At 29.0% G+C, this 19,969-nt stretch overlaps 2 protein-coding genes across 6 annotated transcripts; both read right to left on the bottom strand.

Moving 5' to 3' along the window:
* Positions 1–6,052: 6,052 nt before the first annotated feature.
* LOC143193112 (apolipoprotein D) lies at positions 6,053–10,504 on the bottom strand. Its single transcript, XM_076399080.1, has 5 exons — positions 10,102–10,504; positions 9,340–9,562; positions 8,667–8,818; positions 6,855–7,023; positions 6,053–6,797 (listed from the first exon to the last, which is right to left on the bottom strand). The coding sequence occupies exons 1-5, from the start codon at positions 10,219–10,221 to the stop codon at positions 6,658–6,660; spliced, it is 804 nt and encodes a 267-aa protein (XP_076255195.1). The 5' UTR covers positions 10,222–10,504; the 3' UTR covers positions 6,053–6,657.
* Positions 10,505–11,011: 507 nt separating this feature from the next.
* On the bottom strand, positions 11,012–19,163 carry LOC143193110 (uncharacterized). Of its 5 annotated transcripts, none has more exons than XM_076399073.1 (8): positions 18,995–19,163; positions 17,078–17,204; positions 16,762–16,962; positions 16,500–16,707; positions 16,225–16,435; positions 15,920–16,096; positions 15,719–15,861; positions 11,012–15,429 (listed from the first exon to the last, which is right to left on the bottom strand). In XM_076399073.1, exons 2-8 carry the CDS (start codon positions 17,110–17,112, stop codon positions 15,265–15,267), a joined length of 1,140 nt encoding a protein of 379 aa, XP_076255188.1. In that variant the 5' UTR covers positions 17,113–17,204; positions 18,995–19,163; the 3' UTR covers positions 11,012–15,264. The 5 variants fall into 5 exon arrangements, with proteins under 5 accessions (XP_076255188.1, XP_076255191.1, XP_076255189.1 ...); XM_076399076.1 differs by having other exon boundaries at positions 15,920–16,093; XM_076399074.1 differs by lacking the exon at positions 18,995–19,163 and adding an exon at positions 18,671–18,804.
* Between the last annotated feature and the right edge of the window lie 806 nt (positions 19,164–19,969).

Here is a 19,969-nt window from a genome sequence, read left to right as displayed (position 1 = left end):
AAACGATTCAGCGATACAACGATAAGACTAGATGGCGATAACCGGGCTTTGGAGCGAGCTAGTCGGTTCATTTAGGTGTCGATTTGTTTGTCGACATATCGAAAATTGTTTCAGTTATTTATGCTACTTCTTGATGCAAGCAGAGTAATTTTCACATGTTATGGGGAATAGCTAAGACATTTATGGAGGTTAGTTTAGTCAAATTACTGCGAAAAAGTAATAAAAACAAAGTTAGTTGAGACAAAATTCTAACTGGTTTTATATTGTTGCTACTACCCTATGAAATAAAAATTAAAATATGTTAATTAGAATTACTTTTTTTATTTCAAATTCTTAAGCCATTTTGCTAGCTATTTATATTGTTGAGGCATTCTAGCTTGTTCAATAAATTAAGCGCTGGATGTTTGTGTTGGATTACAACCACGCTGCTGTGAAAAACAAATGAAATATAATAATTGAAATATTTCCTATAGTTATAATATTTTTTTGGTCTAAATTTTAAATAATTGATCTAATTCCTAAGTTGATTTAATTTATTTAATAATCATCAATTTAAATCTAATCATATTTCCTGAACAATTTAAATCAATGTAAATTTCTTGGTAACTGAATAAATATTAATATTATGTTGGTAAAAATTAATTTCGGGTCTATAGTGTGTATATTTTTACTCAGGAATTTTGTTTATGTTGATTAACATATGAAAATAGTAAGAAACTAAAATCAGATTTATTTTCTTGTGAATCAAATATGTATAAATTATTAGATATTTCAATTTCATCTTCTTCCTTCCTTTTGTGTTCCCTTTTTTTCATTTCCTGCTAGCAACCACCTTCTTACCATATTTATCATTTCTCTCTGATAGCTTCTTGTAACATGCCATAACAATTTTACTGTTGTTTTCTGTTTTATACTCATATTCTTATATTTATCTTCTCTAGATAAGTTTATTTTTAACATGTTTTTACGTGTAGAACATGTATAATATTATTGTAAATTATTTAATTTTCTCTTGTATTATTACATTGGTTTTGGTTTGAGTTAATCTCATCTTTATGAACTTTCGTAACTTACACATTCCCTCCATTACAGCAATAATTTGTCTCTATTGATGAATATACTCCAGTACTTTTTCTATTATTTGTTTTAGCGTAAATGTTGCATCATTTGTTCATTTTCATCTCGCAATGTTTTAAATACAGAACATTAATAATGATCCTGTTGATTTAGTTGTTCTCTTGATTTAATCTTCTATGTATCACCATCGCTAATATCTAATACGCCGTATTGACTAGTGTTATTCTTCTGGAATGTTACGGATTTTCCATTCTCTGCTTGTATTCTTTGTTTCCATTTTTTCTTATTTTTTAATAAATAGTAATATAGTTTCTATTAAGTTTCAGTATATTATTTGGTTTAATTTTGAATAATTTTCATCCAATCATGTACAAGACACTATTAATAATGTTCGATAAGATCTGCAAAAACAAAGAGATCTTAACTTATTGTTGTGTTAAGTGTTTGCATCAAAATATAGATCATATTTTCAGATTAAAAATGAATTAATTTAGAAAGAAATTGATCACATTTTCTACAACTATTTCCTACTTACCAAGATGGCGAGACCGTTTCGAAAAAACATTTAAAACTTCCCGTCTCAGCTGCAATAATATATCGTTAACAACTCTTGCAACCTGCGACCGAGGGTTGTCATGTAGAGGAATGACTTTGCATTTGTTACTCGTTATAGCTGGTCTTTTTGCCACTACGCGTCATTCAGTTTGTTCAATTGACGCGGTTAAACATCTGTATAATACAGCAGTATTATTCGGTTCTAGCAGCTCGCAATACACTACGCCTTGACGAACCCAACAGACACATAGGTAGATTTTATGACCATGGATGTTCTGTTTCGGTATCGATGGCTCTTTTGAATTAGCCTAACTGTCGTAGTAGATCCACTATACTATTCATCACCAAACACAGTACGCTACAGAAAACTTCTTTTTTACCAGTTAAGTGATGAAAATACGATATTGAAGCGGTTCGAATTGGCAATTTCTGTAAATTCTTGTGATAGTCATTTCCACTCCCTTTGGTTATTTCCAATTACATGTAAATGTTTGAAAACAGTTGGTTCATCGCTTTTTCGTTTTCGTCCAATAAGTCTTGCATGACAAGCGATTAAAAATGATACTTCGAATTTTCACCAACGATTTTCTAATCAAAATGCATACATGAATATATGTAAAATAATGTTACTACTAATTTTTGAGACTGTAAGAGTCGGATGTTTTTTTTAAACGCTATTAATGCATCTGCAATATCATTTAGCATATTTCTGTGCTAAAATTTTACCACCATTCTGGAATCATCTCGAATAGTTTGGAAAATAATTTTGTATAACAAGCATGATTTCTCAACGGTATGTAAGGATAAAATTATCAATTTCTTAAAGCTATGCTTGTCGATCCAAAGGCTTATTGATATGACTTCAAATGCATTTAATACTATTGGCACCAGTTATCAGCATAATAGCTAGAGTTCTGTTATATTCGCAAGCAGTGGCGGCTCTTGGAAAAATGTTTCCTGAAATTTTCGCAATTGTCCCTGCCTTACGTTCTTTTCTGTTCAACTAAAGACTGCCTTTTTCGTGTTGGTGATGAGAAACGTCTTCCGATCACTGATGTTGCGACGAGAATTTTTACCACAATTTCCAATAATTTTCTAAACTGCTTCAACGTATTGCTTGCTATAAAAAAATAGAAAAGGCATAAATAAATATATATTAAAAATATACAGTTCTGTTCGTAATAGTACTTTATCAACTGTGGGATAAAAAAACACACGGAAATGAGTTTGTCCTCAAGAAATTTACCGCAGTACTCTCCAAACTATATCGAAAAGATAAGAGATACAAATACTAGAGGCTGTTTAAAATAAAATAGACTTTGTGCATAATTTATAATAACATCTGGCGATCAGGTTACTGTAACATAGACAGTTGTGTATGCTTCATGGTGGCTTATATTTTATAATACCTGACGCTTCATTAATGATCAATATTATTTCGAATTTAAATGGTATTTTGTTTTTAATAATCAAAATTATAGATAGCATTTCTTGCTAAAATGGATATGACTTTTTCTTCTGAACCGTTTTCTCTGCATACTCATCATAATTTGTGCAATAATATTATATGCTATACATTTATTAATATTAATTATTAAACCACTTTTTTTAATAAATATGTCAAATTAACTGGTCTAATGTTTTTTTATATTATCTTATGTATAAATATTTAAAAAATTTCTTCACATTAACTATAGACCGCTTTAATAGCTTAATGCTTTAATATTCAGCAATGCACAAGAGCAGAATTGCTCTACCATAGATTATTGGGCGTTATTACTTTCCATTTATTATCGAGTCATTGATTGAACTTATCCTGATGATGTAAGTTACGATTGAGCAGCACGTCCAAATAATACAACTTATATGCACTATTATCAAAGTGAATGTTAGGATTCCAATTTTTGTGAAAAAATTATCTTCAGCGACGGGGCAGATTTTTGGATGAATAGCTATGTTAACAAACATAAATTCTGTACATAGAACGACCCCACCCCACAAGAAGTTTACTAGGTAACAACACATAAACAAAAAGTTACTGTTAGCGCGGATTTTGAGCCAGCAGCGTCACTGTGTTTTCATACTTTTCATCTCGCCAGCAGCGAGCTTTAAAAAACGATGAATGATGCACTGCATGGACGATTGGAAGGTATCGTTGTACTCGTACAAATATATGGCTTATATGAATTGGCTACCAACATCGCCCATTAAACACGTGTGGAGATTCATGCAAATAAGCCACAATCGTTTAACTTCCTTTAAGTTAACATAACTATCAATTACACCGTGAGAAACCGCGACATCATTTGAACGATGTAATACTCTGTTTATAAAATACATGGGCATTTCACCACACAGCCAGTTTAATTTCATTTCACCATCCACCGGCTCAATAACTATTTAATTTAATGTTAGGAGCCAATGAAGGTCCAGATAACATATTTCATTGATAATAATGTGAAGGAATTAGTAATGTTCCATCAGTTGAGATAAAACGCATTGGCGAAATAAAGTTACAAGATAAAAAAATAAAAACTCAACCTAAACCCATCTCAATATTTGCTATTAAAACGTGCAAAAATACACTTAATTTGATTAAAAAGCAAGGTAACTGGGGATCAGACTTCATATTTAAATGTAAAATACCAAGTCACAAGATCATTCATGCATTAAATCATTATTTTATTTAAACGGGACCTACCTTACGGCTATTTTAAACAGCAACCCTTGACTACCGAATTACCCACTTATGATTATAATTATTATTATTATATTTACCTATTCAGCTTTAGTTAACCCGGATGATAACTCTTTGACCGATATTGAATTGTTACACGGAACCTCGATTATAATTAAAACATGTAAAAATCCGAGCGTCTGGCAACAAGAAATATCGTTTGATTTAAACAGCGTTTGATCGAACCAATATGTCTCAAAAGGCAGGAATTTGGGTCAGTAATTATTTCTTTTATTCCTATGATACGCCCCATCGGAACAATGATTATTTACAATATTTTCATTAAAAAAACCAACTACCAATGTCATTCCTCAACAGAATTATTCTTGTGATTTAGTTTCGTCAAATCTTCAGCTATTCTCTAAACTCAAAAAATATACATAGTCAATTGAGAAGTTTGAAATGGAATCAAAGAAGGCTTTAATACCAGAAATGGAATTCAATAACTGTTTCAAACACTAGAAAATAGTTTTACTCTTAAACTTACTGTTTTATTATAGCAGTCGTACTCATCCTACCAAAGTGCTTGGAAGTACATAATTATATCATGAGTCCTGTACGCCACTGTATTTGTGCTGTATATTGTATGATTATAGTAGGAATAAAGTTAGTATTCAACCAGTCAGCACAAATATTTGATGGTCGAAACGGTATTGGCTCTACAAAAACATATACATGATAAGCAGCACCATCTAATGGAAAAACTGACAAGCAGCTCTGTTCGTTTAAAAGTAACGAGCAAACATCCAAGAATCACAACCCGCATCTAGTTATTGAAATAGAGGAATACAAAGAAAAAAAGAAAAAATTGCATCGCCAGCCAGCTGAAAGTAGGCACAATAGTGTTTATAATAGAATAAAAGACACTATAAATATACTGGTCAATAGGTCGATTTCAATCAAAGCATCAGACATAAAAAGTGGCAGTTGTTATATATGCTAAGAGATTTATTGGTTAATGGTTAATATTGATCTTATAACCTGGATAATACCATGGCTGATCTTCTGTTCGTAGAAAAGCATATTTAAAATAAATCTAACAAAAGACAGATATAGACGACACGAATAAATTAAAAATTGTCTCACATAATCAACATTTCATATAGACAAATAACAAGAACATGGCAGCATTAAGATTTTGTGTTAAAATAAAGTCAATTTTACCCCAGAAAGATCAGAGATATACAATGCGCAAGATATACAATATGATGATGGTAATAACTGGCTCTATAAAATGTACCCAGTTACAATGTCTTTTCGTATTAGCTACCATCACCATATTTAAGAAGAAAGAGGGAACATACTAAGACAAATAACGGAGTAGTAAATAACAGATTAAATGTATTAGAGCTCAAATTAAACTCAAGAAAGATTATCAATCAAAAAATAAGTAAACCTATAGTGACGTTGAGTAAAAATGACCACTTGATAAACCATAAGAAATACAACAATTTCAGATTAGAAAATGTAGTCTTCTATCAAGTAAATTATTACAATTACATCAGAAGTAATACAATATTTAAACATTTGAACATTAAATGCCTTATCTTTTTATAAATGTTTTTATTGATAAGCATAAGCATTATGTTGAAATGTTTGTAAGTCGAATGAAAAAGAAAAAATATATTTAAATATTTAAGAACAAACAGTGTAGTACCAATTATAAAAGAAAAGAAAAAAATGGTGACTCAGATCTATTTATTAAATATAAGTGAGGTCCTATGCTAAATCACTAATCAACAATCTATTGAATATTATTTGTTTTTACATATTCTTTAACAGGAATAGGATGAAGTTCATACTTAATTTATAGATATTTATTTGGTGATAAACTTAGATATACACTATTCAGATTAGGTATTATAATCATCATATTATAATTTAAATGAATTCTGACAAGATGGAGAAGGAAATTTTAAAACGTCTTCGTTGCAGTTAAAAAAAAATTAATTTCACTGTATGTGTAAAATTTATTCATGTTTTATTATTATACTATAATTATTCTAATATATAATAGTGATATTATTAAAGATTTTTTACTCTTACTTTTACCTTTATGTATTTATGCATATCCTCTATTTTTAACAATCATTCGTACATAAGACTTCATATTTTACACTTCACAATATATTTATAATTTTTAATAACACTCTTACATTAGTAGCACTTATTTATTCTTTTATTATTCTTATATTTATTCTATTATTATTCTTTTATTTCTTTTAAAACTTCAGTACTAGTATTCAATAAAATAATTATTGAATTACTCAAATTGTATTTTTACTATTCTATGGCAGCCATTCTACATCTGATTTAACAGATCTGGTATAATCTTCTCTTTTTCCATAAGTCGTAACTTCTTGGCTATCACTGGTTATTTTATTATAAACGTCCTTTGTTTTACCGGATATATATTCAACTCCGTCACCTATAAAATTTAAGAAAATTTAAATTCCATAATTATAAATCTTAATGCATTTATTACCTAATTTTTCACCGGCCTTTCGAATAACATCAGCAGCACCTTTGGCAGAAACTGAATAGTTATTTATGTTAATATTAAATCCTTCTGAAGCATTTTTGGGACAGTCATTTTGTTTAATGATAGATAATTCAAATGGATCGATTTGTGATTGGGATAATCTTGATCTTATCTACAAAAATTAGAATATTTTATTATAAAAGAATTAGTTTTTTGTAAATTATTATTCGATTGACAGAACATTTTAAATTATTAATGTATTAAATAATATATATGAATTATTTATTATTCATAAATAGCTACTCTATAATCAACTATATTATTTATATTTTTATTTATTATTATATTTTGTGATATAACATTTAGATAATTTTCTGAAAATTTCATAATTCTCATAGATGTGGTGGTCCTAATTGATATTAAATAAGATATCATTAAGTAATTAGATTGAAGCAGGTTAGTATGAAAACTACATGATGTAAAACTTGTGAATATAAAGATAATATAAAACAATGCAACACATATTTCAAAAATGGAAATGAAATTAAGGTATAGTTTAATTACACTACAAAGCACAACAGTTCTATGAAAGTGACATGTTTTTTTGGTAAAATTTAGCTTTCAATAAAAATGTTATTTGATATTTCAATGCTTTCGCCACAGAAGTCTGGGAAGAATTCGTACATCTTTCGTTCGAGAGGCATGTCCAAACAATTGTAACCTGCATCTCTAGATTTGTTCCATAACCGTGTGATATCTTAATCGCATTACTTTCATTTAATCATTTAATTCCAATGTAGTCTCGAAGAGAAAGAAGAATTTAGCTTTTCATCGCTTTTGAAAGATATCAAGCCTACAGACGTCAGACTATAATAGTGTCCGAGCAAAAGGATTAACATGAAAACCCCTCGAAAGATCACCGCAGCATCCACATGTTCCTACAGCTTGGCAGACTTATTACTTGAGCAGTAGAAGCCACTTTCTTTTCCATACATTATTGGTACAACTACTTGAACTGCATTTGCTCTAACTGGATCTCGTGGATTTTACAAGAGCCGGAAATCCATTAGTTATTAATACTTTAATAGTATTTTCTTCATTAACTCTGCAATGCGAATTATATTATGAAGAATACTCGGAGCTTCAACGTCTGTATGAGCGATTACAGCGCCACCATCAGCAGATATTACGTCGGTGAAGAAGTTTGTAGTATCAAATTGAGCGCCATGTCCCTTTGAAAATACTTTTCGCATTATTGCATTCACTACCGTGCTAAAAAATAATTAAGAGACGACATTCCTTTGGAGAATACCGGCTTTAATACATTTCACAAATCAATCTGAACTCACACGCAGCTGATCAAATGTAATACGTAATGGTAAGATGCCTGAAGACTAAGTTTGGTAAGTAAGCTGGATGTATAAGTACGTCTCATTAGAATTTCAATAATGAAGCTTAAACATTAAAAATAATGACTTAATATTTTTTCTAATTCATTGTTGATGTATAACAACAGTTGTTGTTATACATCAACAATGAAGATTCCATTTGGTATTATTTCTTAATTTGTTGTTAATCCTACCAAAAAAAGTGAACAACACTTATTTGATTTTACCAAAAAAAAAGAGGATCGGCCGGAAAACCTAGATATCTCTCTACAGTAACATATATGGAGAGTTGACATTTTAGTCCAGTTGTTGAAAGGAACCAATTTGGTAAGACACTTTGTTTTGTTCAATATTTTGTACTCATTCAAAACGTTGAAATGAAATAAACTGAATGTTAAAAATAATTCCTGGTCTAAACAATACTTACTTTATCAATATACATTCTGTCTAGAGTTTTTGTTCTTGATAATATAGTAGCTGATTGTCGATGTGCGAATGTTAGTTTTTGACAAGTGAATATAGCAGCGTATGTGTCATAATCAGTCATAAAAACAGTAAAGGATGAGGTGCCTGCTACGCCTGAAAAACAAATAATCGTTCATTTAATATTTGTTTATAATGATATATTAGCATGAGAAAATTATTTGCATTTATTAGGAAGATCATAAAAATGATAAATTTGCAAATAATTTAAATATATACTGTCATCTTTACATATATCAATTGCTAACAAATTGACTTCAAGAGATAAAGGCTTTTATAACAAAAGTAAAAATTAGAAAAAGCCAATTTGCATAGGTATAATTGGTTTAAAATAATAACTATGTTTTTTTCTGAATGAATGTGAAATCAGATATGATAATAGTGAACTGCGACATAAGAAACAACAATTCATCAAAATAATTTCTTTGTTTTATTTAGTTTAAGTATCCGTGTATATGACCGGTGCTGTATATATAAATACAAAAAATTATAAAGATTAAGTAAAAACGCATTAAGTAAACCTATTCAAAATATGGCATAAAATTCAATATTACATGATCAACTATGTTAATAATTTTAAAAAATTATATTGAAGTAAGATAAAGTAAATTACTTACTTAATGGAAAACTCACGGTCATCTTGGCAGGAACAGCTGGATCAGGAACTCTTAAAGTCCCCCTATAGTGGTAGCCATGTTTTAATGGTGTTAAAGCTAATAAAAAGTGTTGACTTATTTCTTCTATTACATATTCGTAAGGTTCATCAGATTCTGTTATGTTATAAACCATACAGGAACTTGCAGTACTAGTCTTTTCGATGACATACCATATACCAAGTAACTATAAAATTATATTATTATATTTGTACTATGTTATGTAATTTAAATATTGGTATTAACAGTAAAGATTCTATCAAAATAATCTAAAATGTATGACTAAAACTATTTATACAACGGTCACTGTACAAAAAGCTTTCGAAAATAAGGATAAAACATAAAATATAGGAAAATAAGACATAAAATATTTCTGTTATAATTTAAATTCCAAAATGTTAACGGTACAATTATTAACGAATAGAAGAAAATGTTGTATTGGAATAGTATTAAATGATTAGTAGGTCAATTATGAATTAATCATATTGATAATAGTTAAACATAGAGTATCATATATAGTCAAACCACTAAAACTATCATTTGATATTAGTAATATTAAGAATTTTCTTGATACAATATATTCATTAAATAACGAGTAAGAATTGTTTGATAAAATTAAATGAATTGAATTGAATTGAAAAATGTATTTCGATAATATATTTGGGAAGTATTTTTTCCGGTATTAATTTTCGTTTTGTTTAGTGGATACCTTATGGATGTACTTACCTCTTTCATTCGAAAATCTGTCTGCGGTTCAACTGTAGGACACGCACCTAAATGATAGGAATGCATTTCTGCATTTCGTACCATTAAAACTAACAAACAACACGAAATGTATTTAAACATTTTTTTATAATTCACTCCGCTTCTGATCTATACTAAAAATATATTTACAGAAAGGTATCAATGTAAACTAAGTTAGATGACGCATAAACTAAACGTTAAACAATTAGGAACTAGGCGAATGACTCAGCGGTCAATTGAAGAAGAATCGCGCACTAACGTCGCTCGTTAAAAGCCTTACTGCTTCAAATAATCTTATTTAAATGATCCATTTATGTTAAAAATATAACCGAAGATTAAGGTTCAGTTAATTGCATGACCCCGGTTTGTTGTTGGTCAAACATTTCATGGAAATGATGATAAAATATTTTAGTAGCAGATGTAGCACTGACTGGTTTTCATTTATAAACAGTGACGTAGATTATATGGTAAAGATAAAATGAAAACGTATAATTAATATTATATCTGGAGTAAAAAGCTAACGTAATTAAAAAAATATTTCAAAAAACCAGACTGCCTATTTTGACTGGCTTAATTTTGAATTCTTCAGATAAATTTAATTGACAAAACAAATTAAAGCGTGTTTTATTATTACTCACTGTTTATTATTTGCGATTTTCAGAATCTAACGAAAGCTATTTAGAGATAACACATATTCTATATTTTGGAAAGAAAGTAACAAATAATTCTTGTAACAACAATTTTTTCTTAAGAAATTATTAATTTGATATAAAGTATTTTCAATAAACACTAAAAAAGTATTATTTATTCTTAAGGAATTTATATATACGCAAAACTTTTATGCTGGATAAAGTTTTAACTGAAATAGGGCTTATAAATAAAAACAACAATATAATGATTGTATATAATACTTGTATATTCAATACCGAATACTGTATACATAAGGTCTAAGTCTCACATGACATAAGCTGTTAACTATGTAACTAGAAAAATATATCCAATGGCACTTTTATAATATATTTTACAATATAATCGCTCAAATTATCCAGACAGATATTCTAAAAATAGTATAAATTATAGCTGCAAATAAATACTAAATGTCAATATATGGACGTCGAAAAATTTAAATTATTTGACGAAAATAAGTTATGTAGTCAATGGCACAAATTAAAAAGTGTTTTCTTTTTATGTTCATGTTATTGTCACCAAAATAAAGAAAATTGTTACAAACGTCCACTTTTTAATAAGCTTATGTTGGATAGTAATGAACTAACTAAAACTACATCTAACTGTCTAATGCTATTGTACACAAAACGTTTCTAAAAACTAATAAAAATAAACAATACAAAATAAAAAGGGGGCATAAGACGCACATGTCTACAATCTATATTTTAACTATAAACTATAGTCTTATATTTGAATTTATAAATAGATTACCATAGAAAATCAAATATTCATTATCCATACACAGAATGAGAAACTATTCTATAAGGACATGCTGTTATACCAACATATCCATCGGGTCCCTCTGAATACACAAAATAAGTTCAGTAGGCCTTGAGTATTTTCATATTTTAATTTCTGACTCTGTGGGAAAAATCGCGAAATCGCCTTGATTTCAAGGAAATTTGAATGATTGATTTCCTAGTGGAACTGAGATCATGAAAAAATAAGTGTTATGTATATATCTTGAATATAATTTTTTTCACAATCTCCTATGTAAATCTATATTCTATATTATGTATACTGCGATTGTTATTTTTGTATCAAGTATTAATATATCCTTAGAGGAAAATATTCATTTTATATTTATCGTGGCACCAAAACTGGTGTCTTTGACTTTGTTTATAATGTAATATTTAGATTTAGAAAATAACCTTATCGTAAAAATGTTTTTGAAAAATTCGGCATCTAGAAAACTTTTAATAATCTCGATTCATCCATAGTGATTGTATTTAAAAATGCAGGTTTCTTATTTACACAGTATTTATGGCTATGATTCATTTAATACATACAGTCGGATGACATACTGAAAATAAACGGGTGTTTTAATGTTCTCAGGAAATCATAATTTTTTCATGGCATTTATTTGAAAAAAAGATTCTTTAACAAAAAAAAGTCTTTTACTTCGTAGTACCACTCAAGTGTATAATTACAATCGTATCTGAAGTTTATTTTATGTGAATATTAAAATAACTTTCAAAAAAGGTATTGATTATCGTAACATTAACAGACATTTTATTAATGTTATATTTTTTGTATATAAATACAAGCACTACATGAATATCAAAACAATATTTCGTGAAAACAATACCGGTTCAATATTTTTGTGTTGAATTGATTGAGGTGAGTGCGGTTACTATGAAAAAATAACACTATTATTTAAATATCTCAGAACTATAAAAATAAATTCTATTTTTTGTAGTTTCTGTTTATCACTGGTAAAAACGGTTGCAATATATTTATATTTGTATACTGTATATTTCTATTGTACAAACAATGATTGTAATAAATACCAAATACTTAGCAGTTGATCGTAAATATTAAATACACATTAGTATTTGTAATATTTAATGCAATCATTACAGGGAAAAAATGTTTATTTGTATTGTAACAGTGAAAGCGTTTAAAAACTGGCATCATATCCTATTCAAATAAAAGTAATTTAACGATGAACTGCTGCCACTCTAATCAGTCAAAATTTATTACGTAATAATCCGTGTTATTATTGAATGATAATATAAATAATGTAAAAATCTTATTATTAAGATTTGCCTTTAAATAGAATATATTAAAACAAAAAAAACACCTTAATATAATCCTCCATAAAATAAGATGTAGAAGATTATTTTAAAGCACGTATCCGCAGAAGTATAATACGATCCTTCATAAACGTGACGTAAATATTTTCGACAATGCGTAGAAAGGCGGTTAGAGCACTGGATACTTTCGACCCTCTAAACGCTAGTCATAAGTGAGTATTCATATAATGCGACTAATAGTCACACCCTAAACCTAAACAGTACACAAAACGTTTCATACGAACGTATTTTGGCAAGAATGAGATGCATCGATAATTCGAGATTGATGGCGGTGCAATGATGACGTTGATGAATCTGAATAATGACTTCAATCTATTAAAATTTGTCTGTAGAAGTAATTGTATAAAAGTTTCGAAATATCGACAAAAACTTTTCTTTAAGTAGATTAAGCCATGAAGTTAGTTTAAATAAATATCAGTCTTATACAGACTTGACTAGTCTCAAGTTTTAGTAATGAATGACAAATGCTAAATATGTGTTAAGATATGGATATTTGTACTGGATGATAAGCAAGCTAAAAGGATTTCAAAGAAGGGGATAAATTATATAATTTCTGAGGTTTAATTTTTAAAAAATAAACACCCCTCTTCTTGAAATACTTTTACCAAACAAAAACCAGCTTAATAAATAACAAGTATTAATACCATAGTAAACTTTGGCAAAATTATACAGGGGGCATAATTACACTGCGCTGTATGAATAGAAAAATAAATACTGAATAACATGGCTCTGAAAGTATGATGAGTAACCATATAATATGCTGATGGTATAGAACATTAGTAAATACTTTTTCATTGTATAAACGTAGTTGTTCTTCATTCAAAACAATCAGCATTGTAAATAATAACCCTGTTCCACATTGCCAGGGATGAAAATATCACTTCTTACAGTATTTTACATATAGTAGATGACATGACACGCTTTAATTCAAGCGATAAATATGTTTTAAATCGAATCACCCTGTTTACATGAATGTCCCGGTAGATGACGTTCGTGACGTGCAAAAATAACAGTGATTTGTCAAAATTAAATTACACTTTTTAAAAGAAATCTTTTCGTAAGCCTATCTCTAATATTTTCATTTTATGTGAAATACTTTTATTTTACTAAGGCGACAGTTATGTGTCTATATAACAGCATATGGAAGCTTCTGTTACTTTTAAAATATATTTCATACGTAATGCGTGAGACAAAATCAATATGAGGAAGATTATCCAAATTTCGTGTGTGAAGTCGTTAGTTTTAGTATGATTGCCGATTGCTTCACCTAGAAATTTGTCAATCATACCACAATTAAATACATATTGAGCAAAACACAGTAAACTAAAACTATTTAAAAAAATCAAAAATGAGTATATAACATTACTCACGCTAGAGTGCGATTTATCTGTTTGTCTGACACCCCGCGAAAATTGAATGGCAGCAAAATGTCTAAAAACTAATGCGTAAAAATGCAAAAAAAACTTAAAATTAAAAAAAAAACAGATCTTACAAAAAGACTAGTACTGGTTTCAAATGTGAGATTACTGCAATTTTTACTTCTTAAAGTGCAAAGTCCTGGCAACAACGAGTTTCTTCAGCTTAGACAAATAAAACTCATTGCATTCACCAACAAGTTTTCTATCCTACTTCTCAAAGTACTACTTGCACGAAACGCCTACTTTTTCCTCGCCTTAACATTATCTCAATAATTTATCCTTATTTTTTCTTACATATTTGTTACGATTGTTAATTAATAAAAATATAAAAGAAAGAATGCACTTTTGTTCAAATGTATAAAACACCATAGCACAATAAAACTATAATAAAACACATAACATACAATGTAAAAAAGTTATATAACCGCAAAATGCAAACCATTATATATCCATTAAAAAAAAGAGTAAAAATATGTAAAAAAAAGTGCATTTCCTTCTGCGTGAAAAATTGAAATGAATTACTTGACTTCAAAAATTTGATTAATATCGACTTAATATAATATACAGGACTGTATAAAAATAGATTTTTGATTACCTTTGTTATCAAAATATATTTTAAATTTTCAAAAATCTCTCTAGTCATCACTTTTATCCACCCCTGTATAAATATATTATAATTGTATACAGTTTTTATATACCTTTGAGAAAAATGTTAAAATCACACATAAAATAGAGAAGAAATGTGGGTATACCTTATTCAAATGTAACAATCCAATATGATTTGACGTCTAGGATTTGTCCATCAAAATTGCTTAAATAAAAGAGTAAATAAAATACACCCATTCTAATCTACTTTGGCTTCCACTCTATTTCTCTTGCTTTGTCACTTTCAAAATAATATAACCCTATTTCAATTTCTGCACACCTAAAGTAGGAAGCTTGTAATGGACAATATGATAAGGTGGTCCAATCGGACTACTTGGAGATGTGTAAGTATTACTGACTGGCATTGATCCCATACCCATTGATGGTGCACATGACCTACCTCGTTTACGTCTTGGAAGTATACCCTATGACAAAATAATAATGTGTAATTTTCTATTATAAAAGTCATTAATCAAACAGGTCATTCTGATCTAGAATGTTTTGCAATTTATTTAGTTTATAATTTTTTTTTATATGAGTTTTTTATATATTCTTGAAACATTAATAGAAGATCTGGCAAAAAAAACTAAAATTGGTTCCTCTAGACCAGAATACCCCCTTAATATACATGATACATAAATGATAATGCTTAAAACATAATTAAATAACAACTTGAATATTCAAGTTAGTAAAGTATATAGAAAATATTCTTACTTTTCTAGCCATATAAAATCTTATTGTTGATATAGGAATATTAAACTGATCTGAAACCATTTGGAACGTTTGTCCTCTTGTTATACATTCTGCTGCTCTCCGAAGCTCTTCATCTGATCGCCTAATCCTTTTACTAACTGCATCTAATTAAGATAATCAGTGGTTTACATATATGATTTATTTGAAGCAATTTGATCTTACTTATGTTTGGAGGTAATCCATCATATTGACAAGAAACATTGGCCATAGCAAATGAATCTGGGGTTCTTGAACAATCTCCTGTATTAACTGGGCCATCTTCCTCCATCAATTCCTGATCCATTAGCGATTCCCCATCACCCTCAAAAAATGAATCCTCCTCTCCTTCTTCAATATCTTCTAGAAAAATAGATATAAGTAAATTGATCCCATATATGGATTTCTATTGAAATATCAAATGAAGTTTAAAATTATACTTGTAAATAATTATAGTATATTCTCAATGAAAATTAACTTTAGAATTATACCTTTGATCTGCAGCATGCCATCATTACTATCACATTCAGAAGATGATGGAGCACCCCCACATTCTGAACTAACTTCTGCTGCAGCATTTACTTCTTTTTTAACAACTCCTTCATTTTTTGGCATGGTCACTTGACTTGGCTGAGGCTTGACTTCAGGAGTAGATGTAGCTGCTGCTGATATATCATTTTGTGGCTGAGTTGTACTCTTTGCCTAATATATTAACAAACATTAGACAATAAATATTATTATATTATAAAAATAATGTTAATCTTACTGTGGGAGAATGTTGAGGCGAAGCATTGAGGCCACTTGGTAATTTAGCAATGTTTCCAAAATATGCTGAATTAAGCAGTTGATCAGATCCACAGAGTCCTCTGATTTGAAGAGCTTCTGCAGATTTTAATAATGAGGGAAGATCATCCTGGGTTACATTAACTTCACCTTTGTACATGAAATCAACTAGAGATTGCATCTCTTGAAACCTTGAAAACATAAATAGGTATTAAAAATAAATAGACCAGTACATTAATAATTACTTCATATCCTTCATGAAAATTATGGGATGTTGACAAGGATTGTCTAACAAAAGCTTCTCAAAGTATGTAGAGCATGCTGAAAGAACAACCTTGTGGCATTTTAACATTTCATTCTCACATGCTAAAGTAACATCAACAAAGTGTTCAGAGGTTAAGAGCTTTGGGAAAGCACTTTGGAGATTTTGTTGGTAACTATTCCACCTGTAAAAAATAGTACATTACATTACACTAACATTAAGTCATATATATATATATATATATATAGTATACAAATATCAAAATAAGTATTATATGAATTTCAATATTTAAAACGTACCTTACACAAAATTGTTGAGGTGGTGGAGTAACCATTTTTAAGTCTTATCTCTATCACTTAAAAAACAAATGTGGTAAAAACATAGGAATAAAATAATACTGCCCTGAACTATTAAATGTTGCCAAACCTGCAAGAAACAAAATTATATTGAAACTATTGAACAAATCAACACATTTTCAGAGAAACATGGATAATAAAACATAAAATTATAATTAAACAAAAAAGGTTCTTTACCTACCGAGGACCTTAAAACGGCAGGTAATAAAATTTTAGGCCAAAAGTTTCATTTAAGAAACATATTGTTAGAAATATTAAAAATTGTAAAACGGCAGTATAAAACACGTGGTTTTGTTTTGGATATGAAATATATCTAATTAATAGTTATGCGACACAATTTTTTCAATAAAAACTTTATAATTTATGAACACTAATATTACACGCAAATATATAAAATATTACTCATATAATCGATCTGTTATGTTTAACGCAAATATGAGCACTGACGTACTTGAATTTTTAAATAAATCAAAATATTTTAAAAATAAAACGTACAATAAGCTATTTGCCAAAAAATCAAAGTAAAGTAGAGCAAATAACATTTATCCATCCAGAATTTTAATGAATAAAACATTTATTACTTTTTAAAAAATAATAAATATTGATTCTATACAATACTGAAATTATTTCTACTAAATCGCCGAATAACTTAACTTTGACTAAAAGGTAAAATCTAATTTAAAATATTTTAAAATACTAATGTAATCATCTCGCCTATAGTAATAAAATACATCACAATTTTAAGGATATTTTTAAGTCTCATGTCTAAACATATTGCAACAAAAATATGCCCATGAATCATAGAACAGACGCCAATCTCTATTTTAAATCAACAAATTTATTGCCAAAATCAATAACAAACCCTCTCTAGGTCTTGCGGCGACATAGCATTTATTAAAGGACTTTTACGGCCTCATAGCAACATAAACTATAAATTACAACGCAAAATCTGAGAATGAAAATCAATAAAAAATCAACGAAGGGAAAAAACTGTGTTTTATTACAATAAATTAAACCCTACGTGCAAAAATAGATACCACTCCGCGTGGGTCATAACCATTCTATCTTTCTCCATCGTATCAAAGAAAAGCGAGAGAATAGGTCGCGTGTACAAGATTTCATCAAAACATCTGAAGACCGGCAAAAGAAAAAAATCTTCAAAACATAACCTCCACTAGAAAATCCTAATTATTTTCACATAGTTTAAATTCTATACTTTTTCCTGGACAAACGCAGCCGGGAGAGTGCATTTAAAAATAACAATTGATATAATTAGCCGACAGAGAATCGCTTTAAACAAATGCACGAAAGCAAAGATTATTGAAAATTATTATTACATTTAGTGACTAACAAACCTAAGTAGTGAATTATAACTGAAAATATGGAACATTAAATAAACATTACATAAAAAGCACTGAACGCCATATTGGCTAACCCTTAAATAATGCCATTGAAAAAATGTACAACAAAAACAACATTTAAAGCATTGTTTATGAAAAATGTTCAATGAAAATTAATACAGGACAAACTACTTACTTTACACTTTACACAAACACCTATTTAACACTTTCACAGGGTGAGAAATACCCCCAAATGATCGATAAAAACTTTAATGCAAAAAGGTTCACTTAAATAATTATATTGCCAAGGCGAACCTAGCTAAGACTTAAGTTTGCGACAATAAACAGCGTAAGAACGTACGTTAGAAACACGTAAGAAATTTGACGTAGGTCTGAGATTGGCCCGGGCCACCGTAATATTTACTCACGGATTTCTAGGGGGTGTACTTTCGTGCCATTTGAAATATAAACAAGAATGTTTTAGAATACTTTTATTACTGAAACATATTAAAAAACTTACCGATTTTATTGAATGATTTTCACACAACACTTCAAAATACCGCAAAAACACTAATTTTTTCACAAAACTAAAAATGTTGCAACAAATCTAAATATAATATTTATATATAGACACCCGCCATTTGCAATTTGTGCCGGCTTGGTACAGTCCGAGGGATAAACATTTACACGACTCGACGAATAACAAAATCGAGCAAAAAGACGACTCGGGACAAACAAAGCGAGTTTCAGGGCCTCGCACAAAATAAAACAAGACTAAATTAGGTAAAAATAAACGAAATCGACTACGGAAACCGTAAAATAAAAGGCAAAAGCGAGTTTGAAAAAGGTCCGTATGGGCTTTATTCAATCGATTTATGATTGGGAGTGTACTGTAAACAAATGCAAGCAAGGGCGGTAACTCAGAAAAAGATTAACATAATAGTGGGGTAGCTATGAACAACGTCACATGTTAAAAATCAGCTGCACGTTTTAAAAATCTCAAATTAGGGGAACGTCGCTACTGCTGCTACTAACAGAGAAATGTTAGTGAAGACTGTTAAAAATATAATTTTATATATTATTAATGTTGTTAAAAGAGGCAACTCGGGAATATGTATGGTTAAAAATAGATTTTTAATAATAAACATTCCTGGAGTTCCTCGCTAGAAGAGGTAGAACGATAAATATGTGACGATAGTTTCGAAATTATTTACGATTGTTTTAGATTTTTACATACACATTTTTTATCTATATTTATATAAAATTCTAAAAATAATTTATCAGGAGGTATTAAATTAGAGGCTATTTATTATTTTTTAAAATTATTATAATAGGTTTAGACCTATTTTTACTTTAAGATATATAAAAAAAATTGCTTGCGTTTGCGAATGGGATGATTTTCTTTTTTTTAAATATATTTTAGTCTCCTTTTATTAACTATGGGTTTATCTAGACTGGGCCTAAAGTTTAACGTGAGCTCCGAACCACGGTCCTC

This window comes from Rhynchophorus ferrugineus, unplaced genomic scaffold (assembly GCF_030347505.1).
Source record: "Rhynchophorus ferrugineus isolate W39M unplaced genomic scaffold, kcgeb_rfMv2 rfM3, whole genome shotgun sequence".
Classification (NCBI taxonomy): Eukaryota; Metazoa; Arthropoda; class Insecta; order Coleoptera; family Curculionidae; genus Rhynchophorus; species Rhynchophorus ferrugineus.
This window is presented reverse-complemented; position numbering and strand designations above follow the sequence as displayed.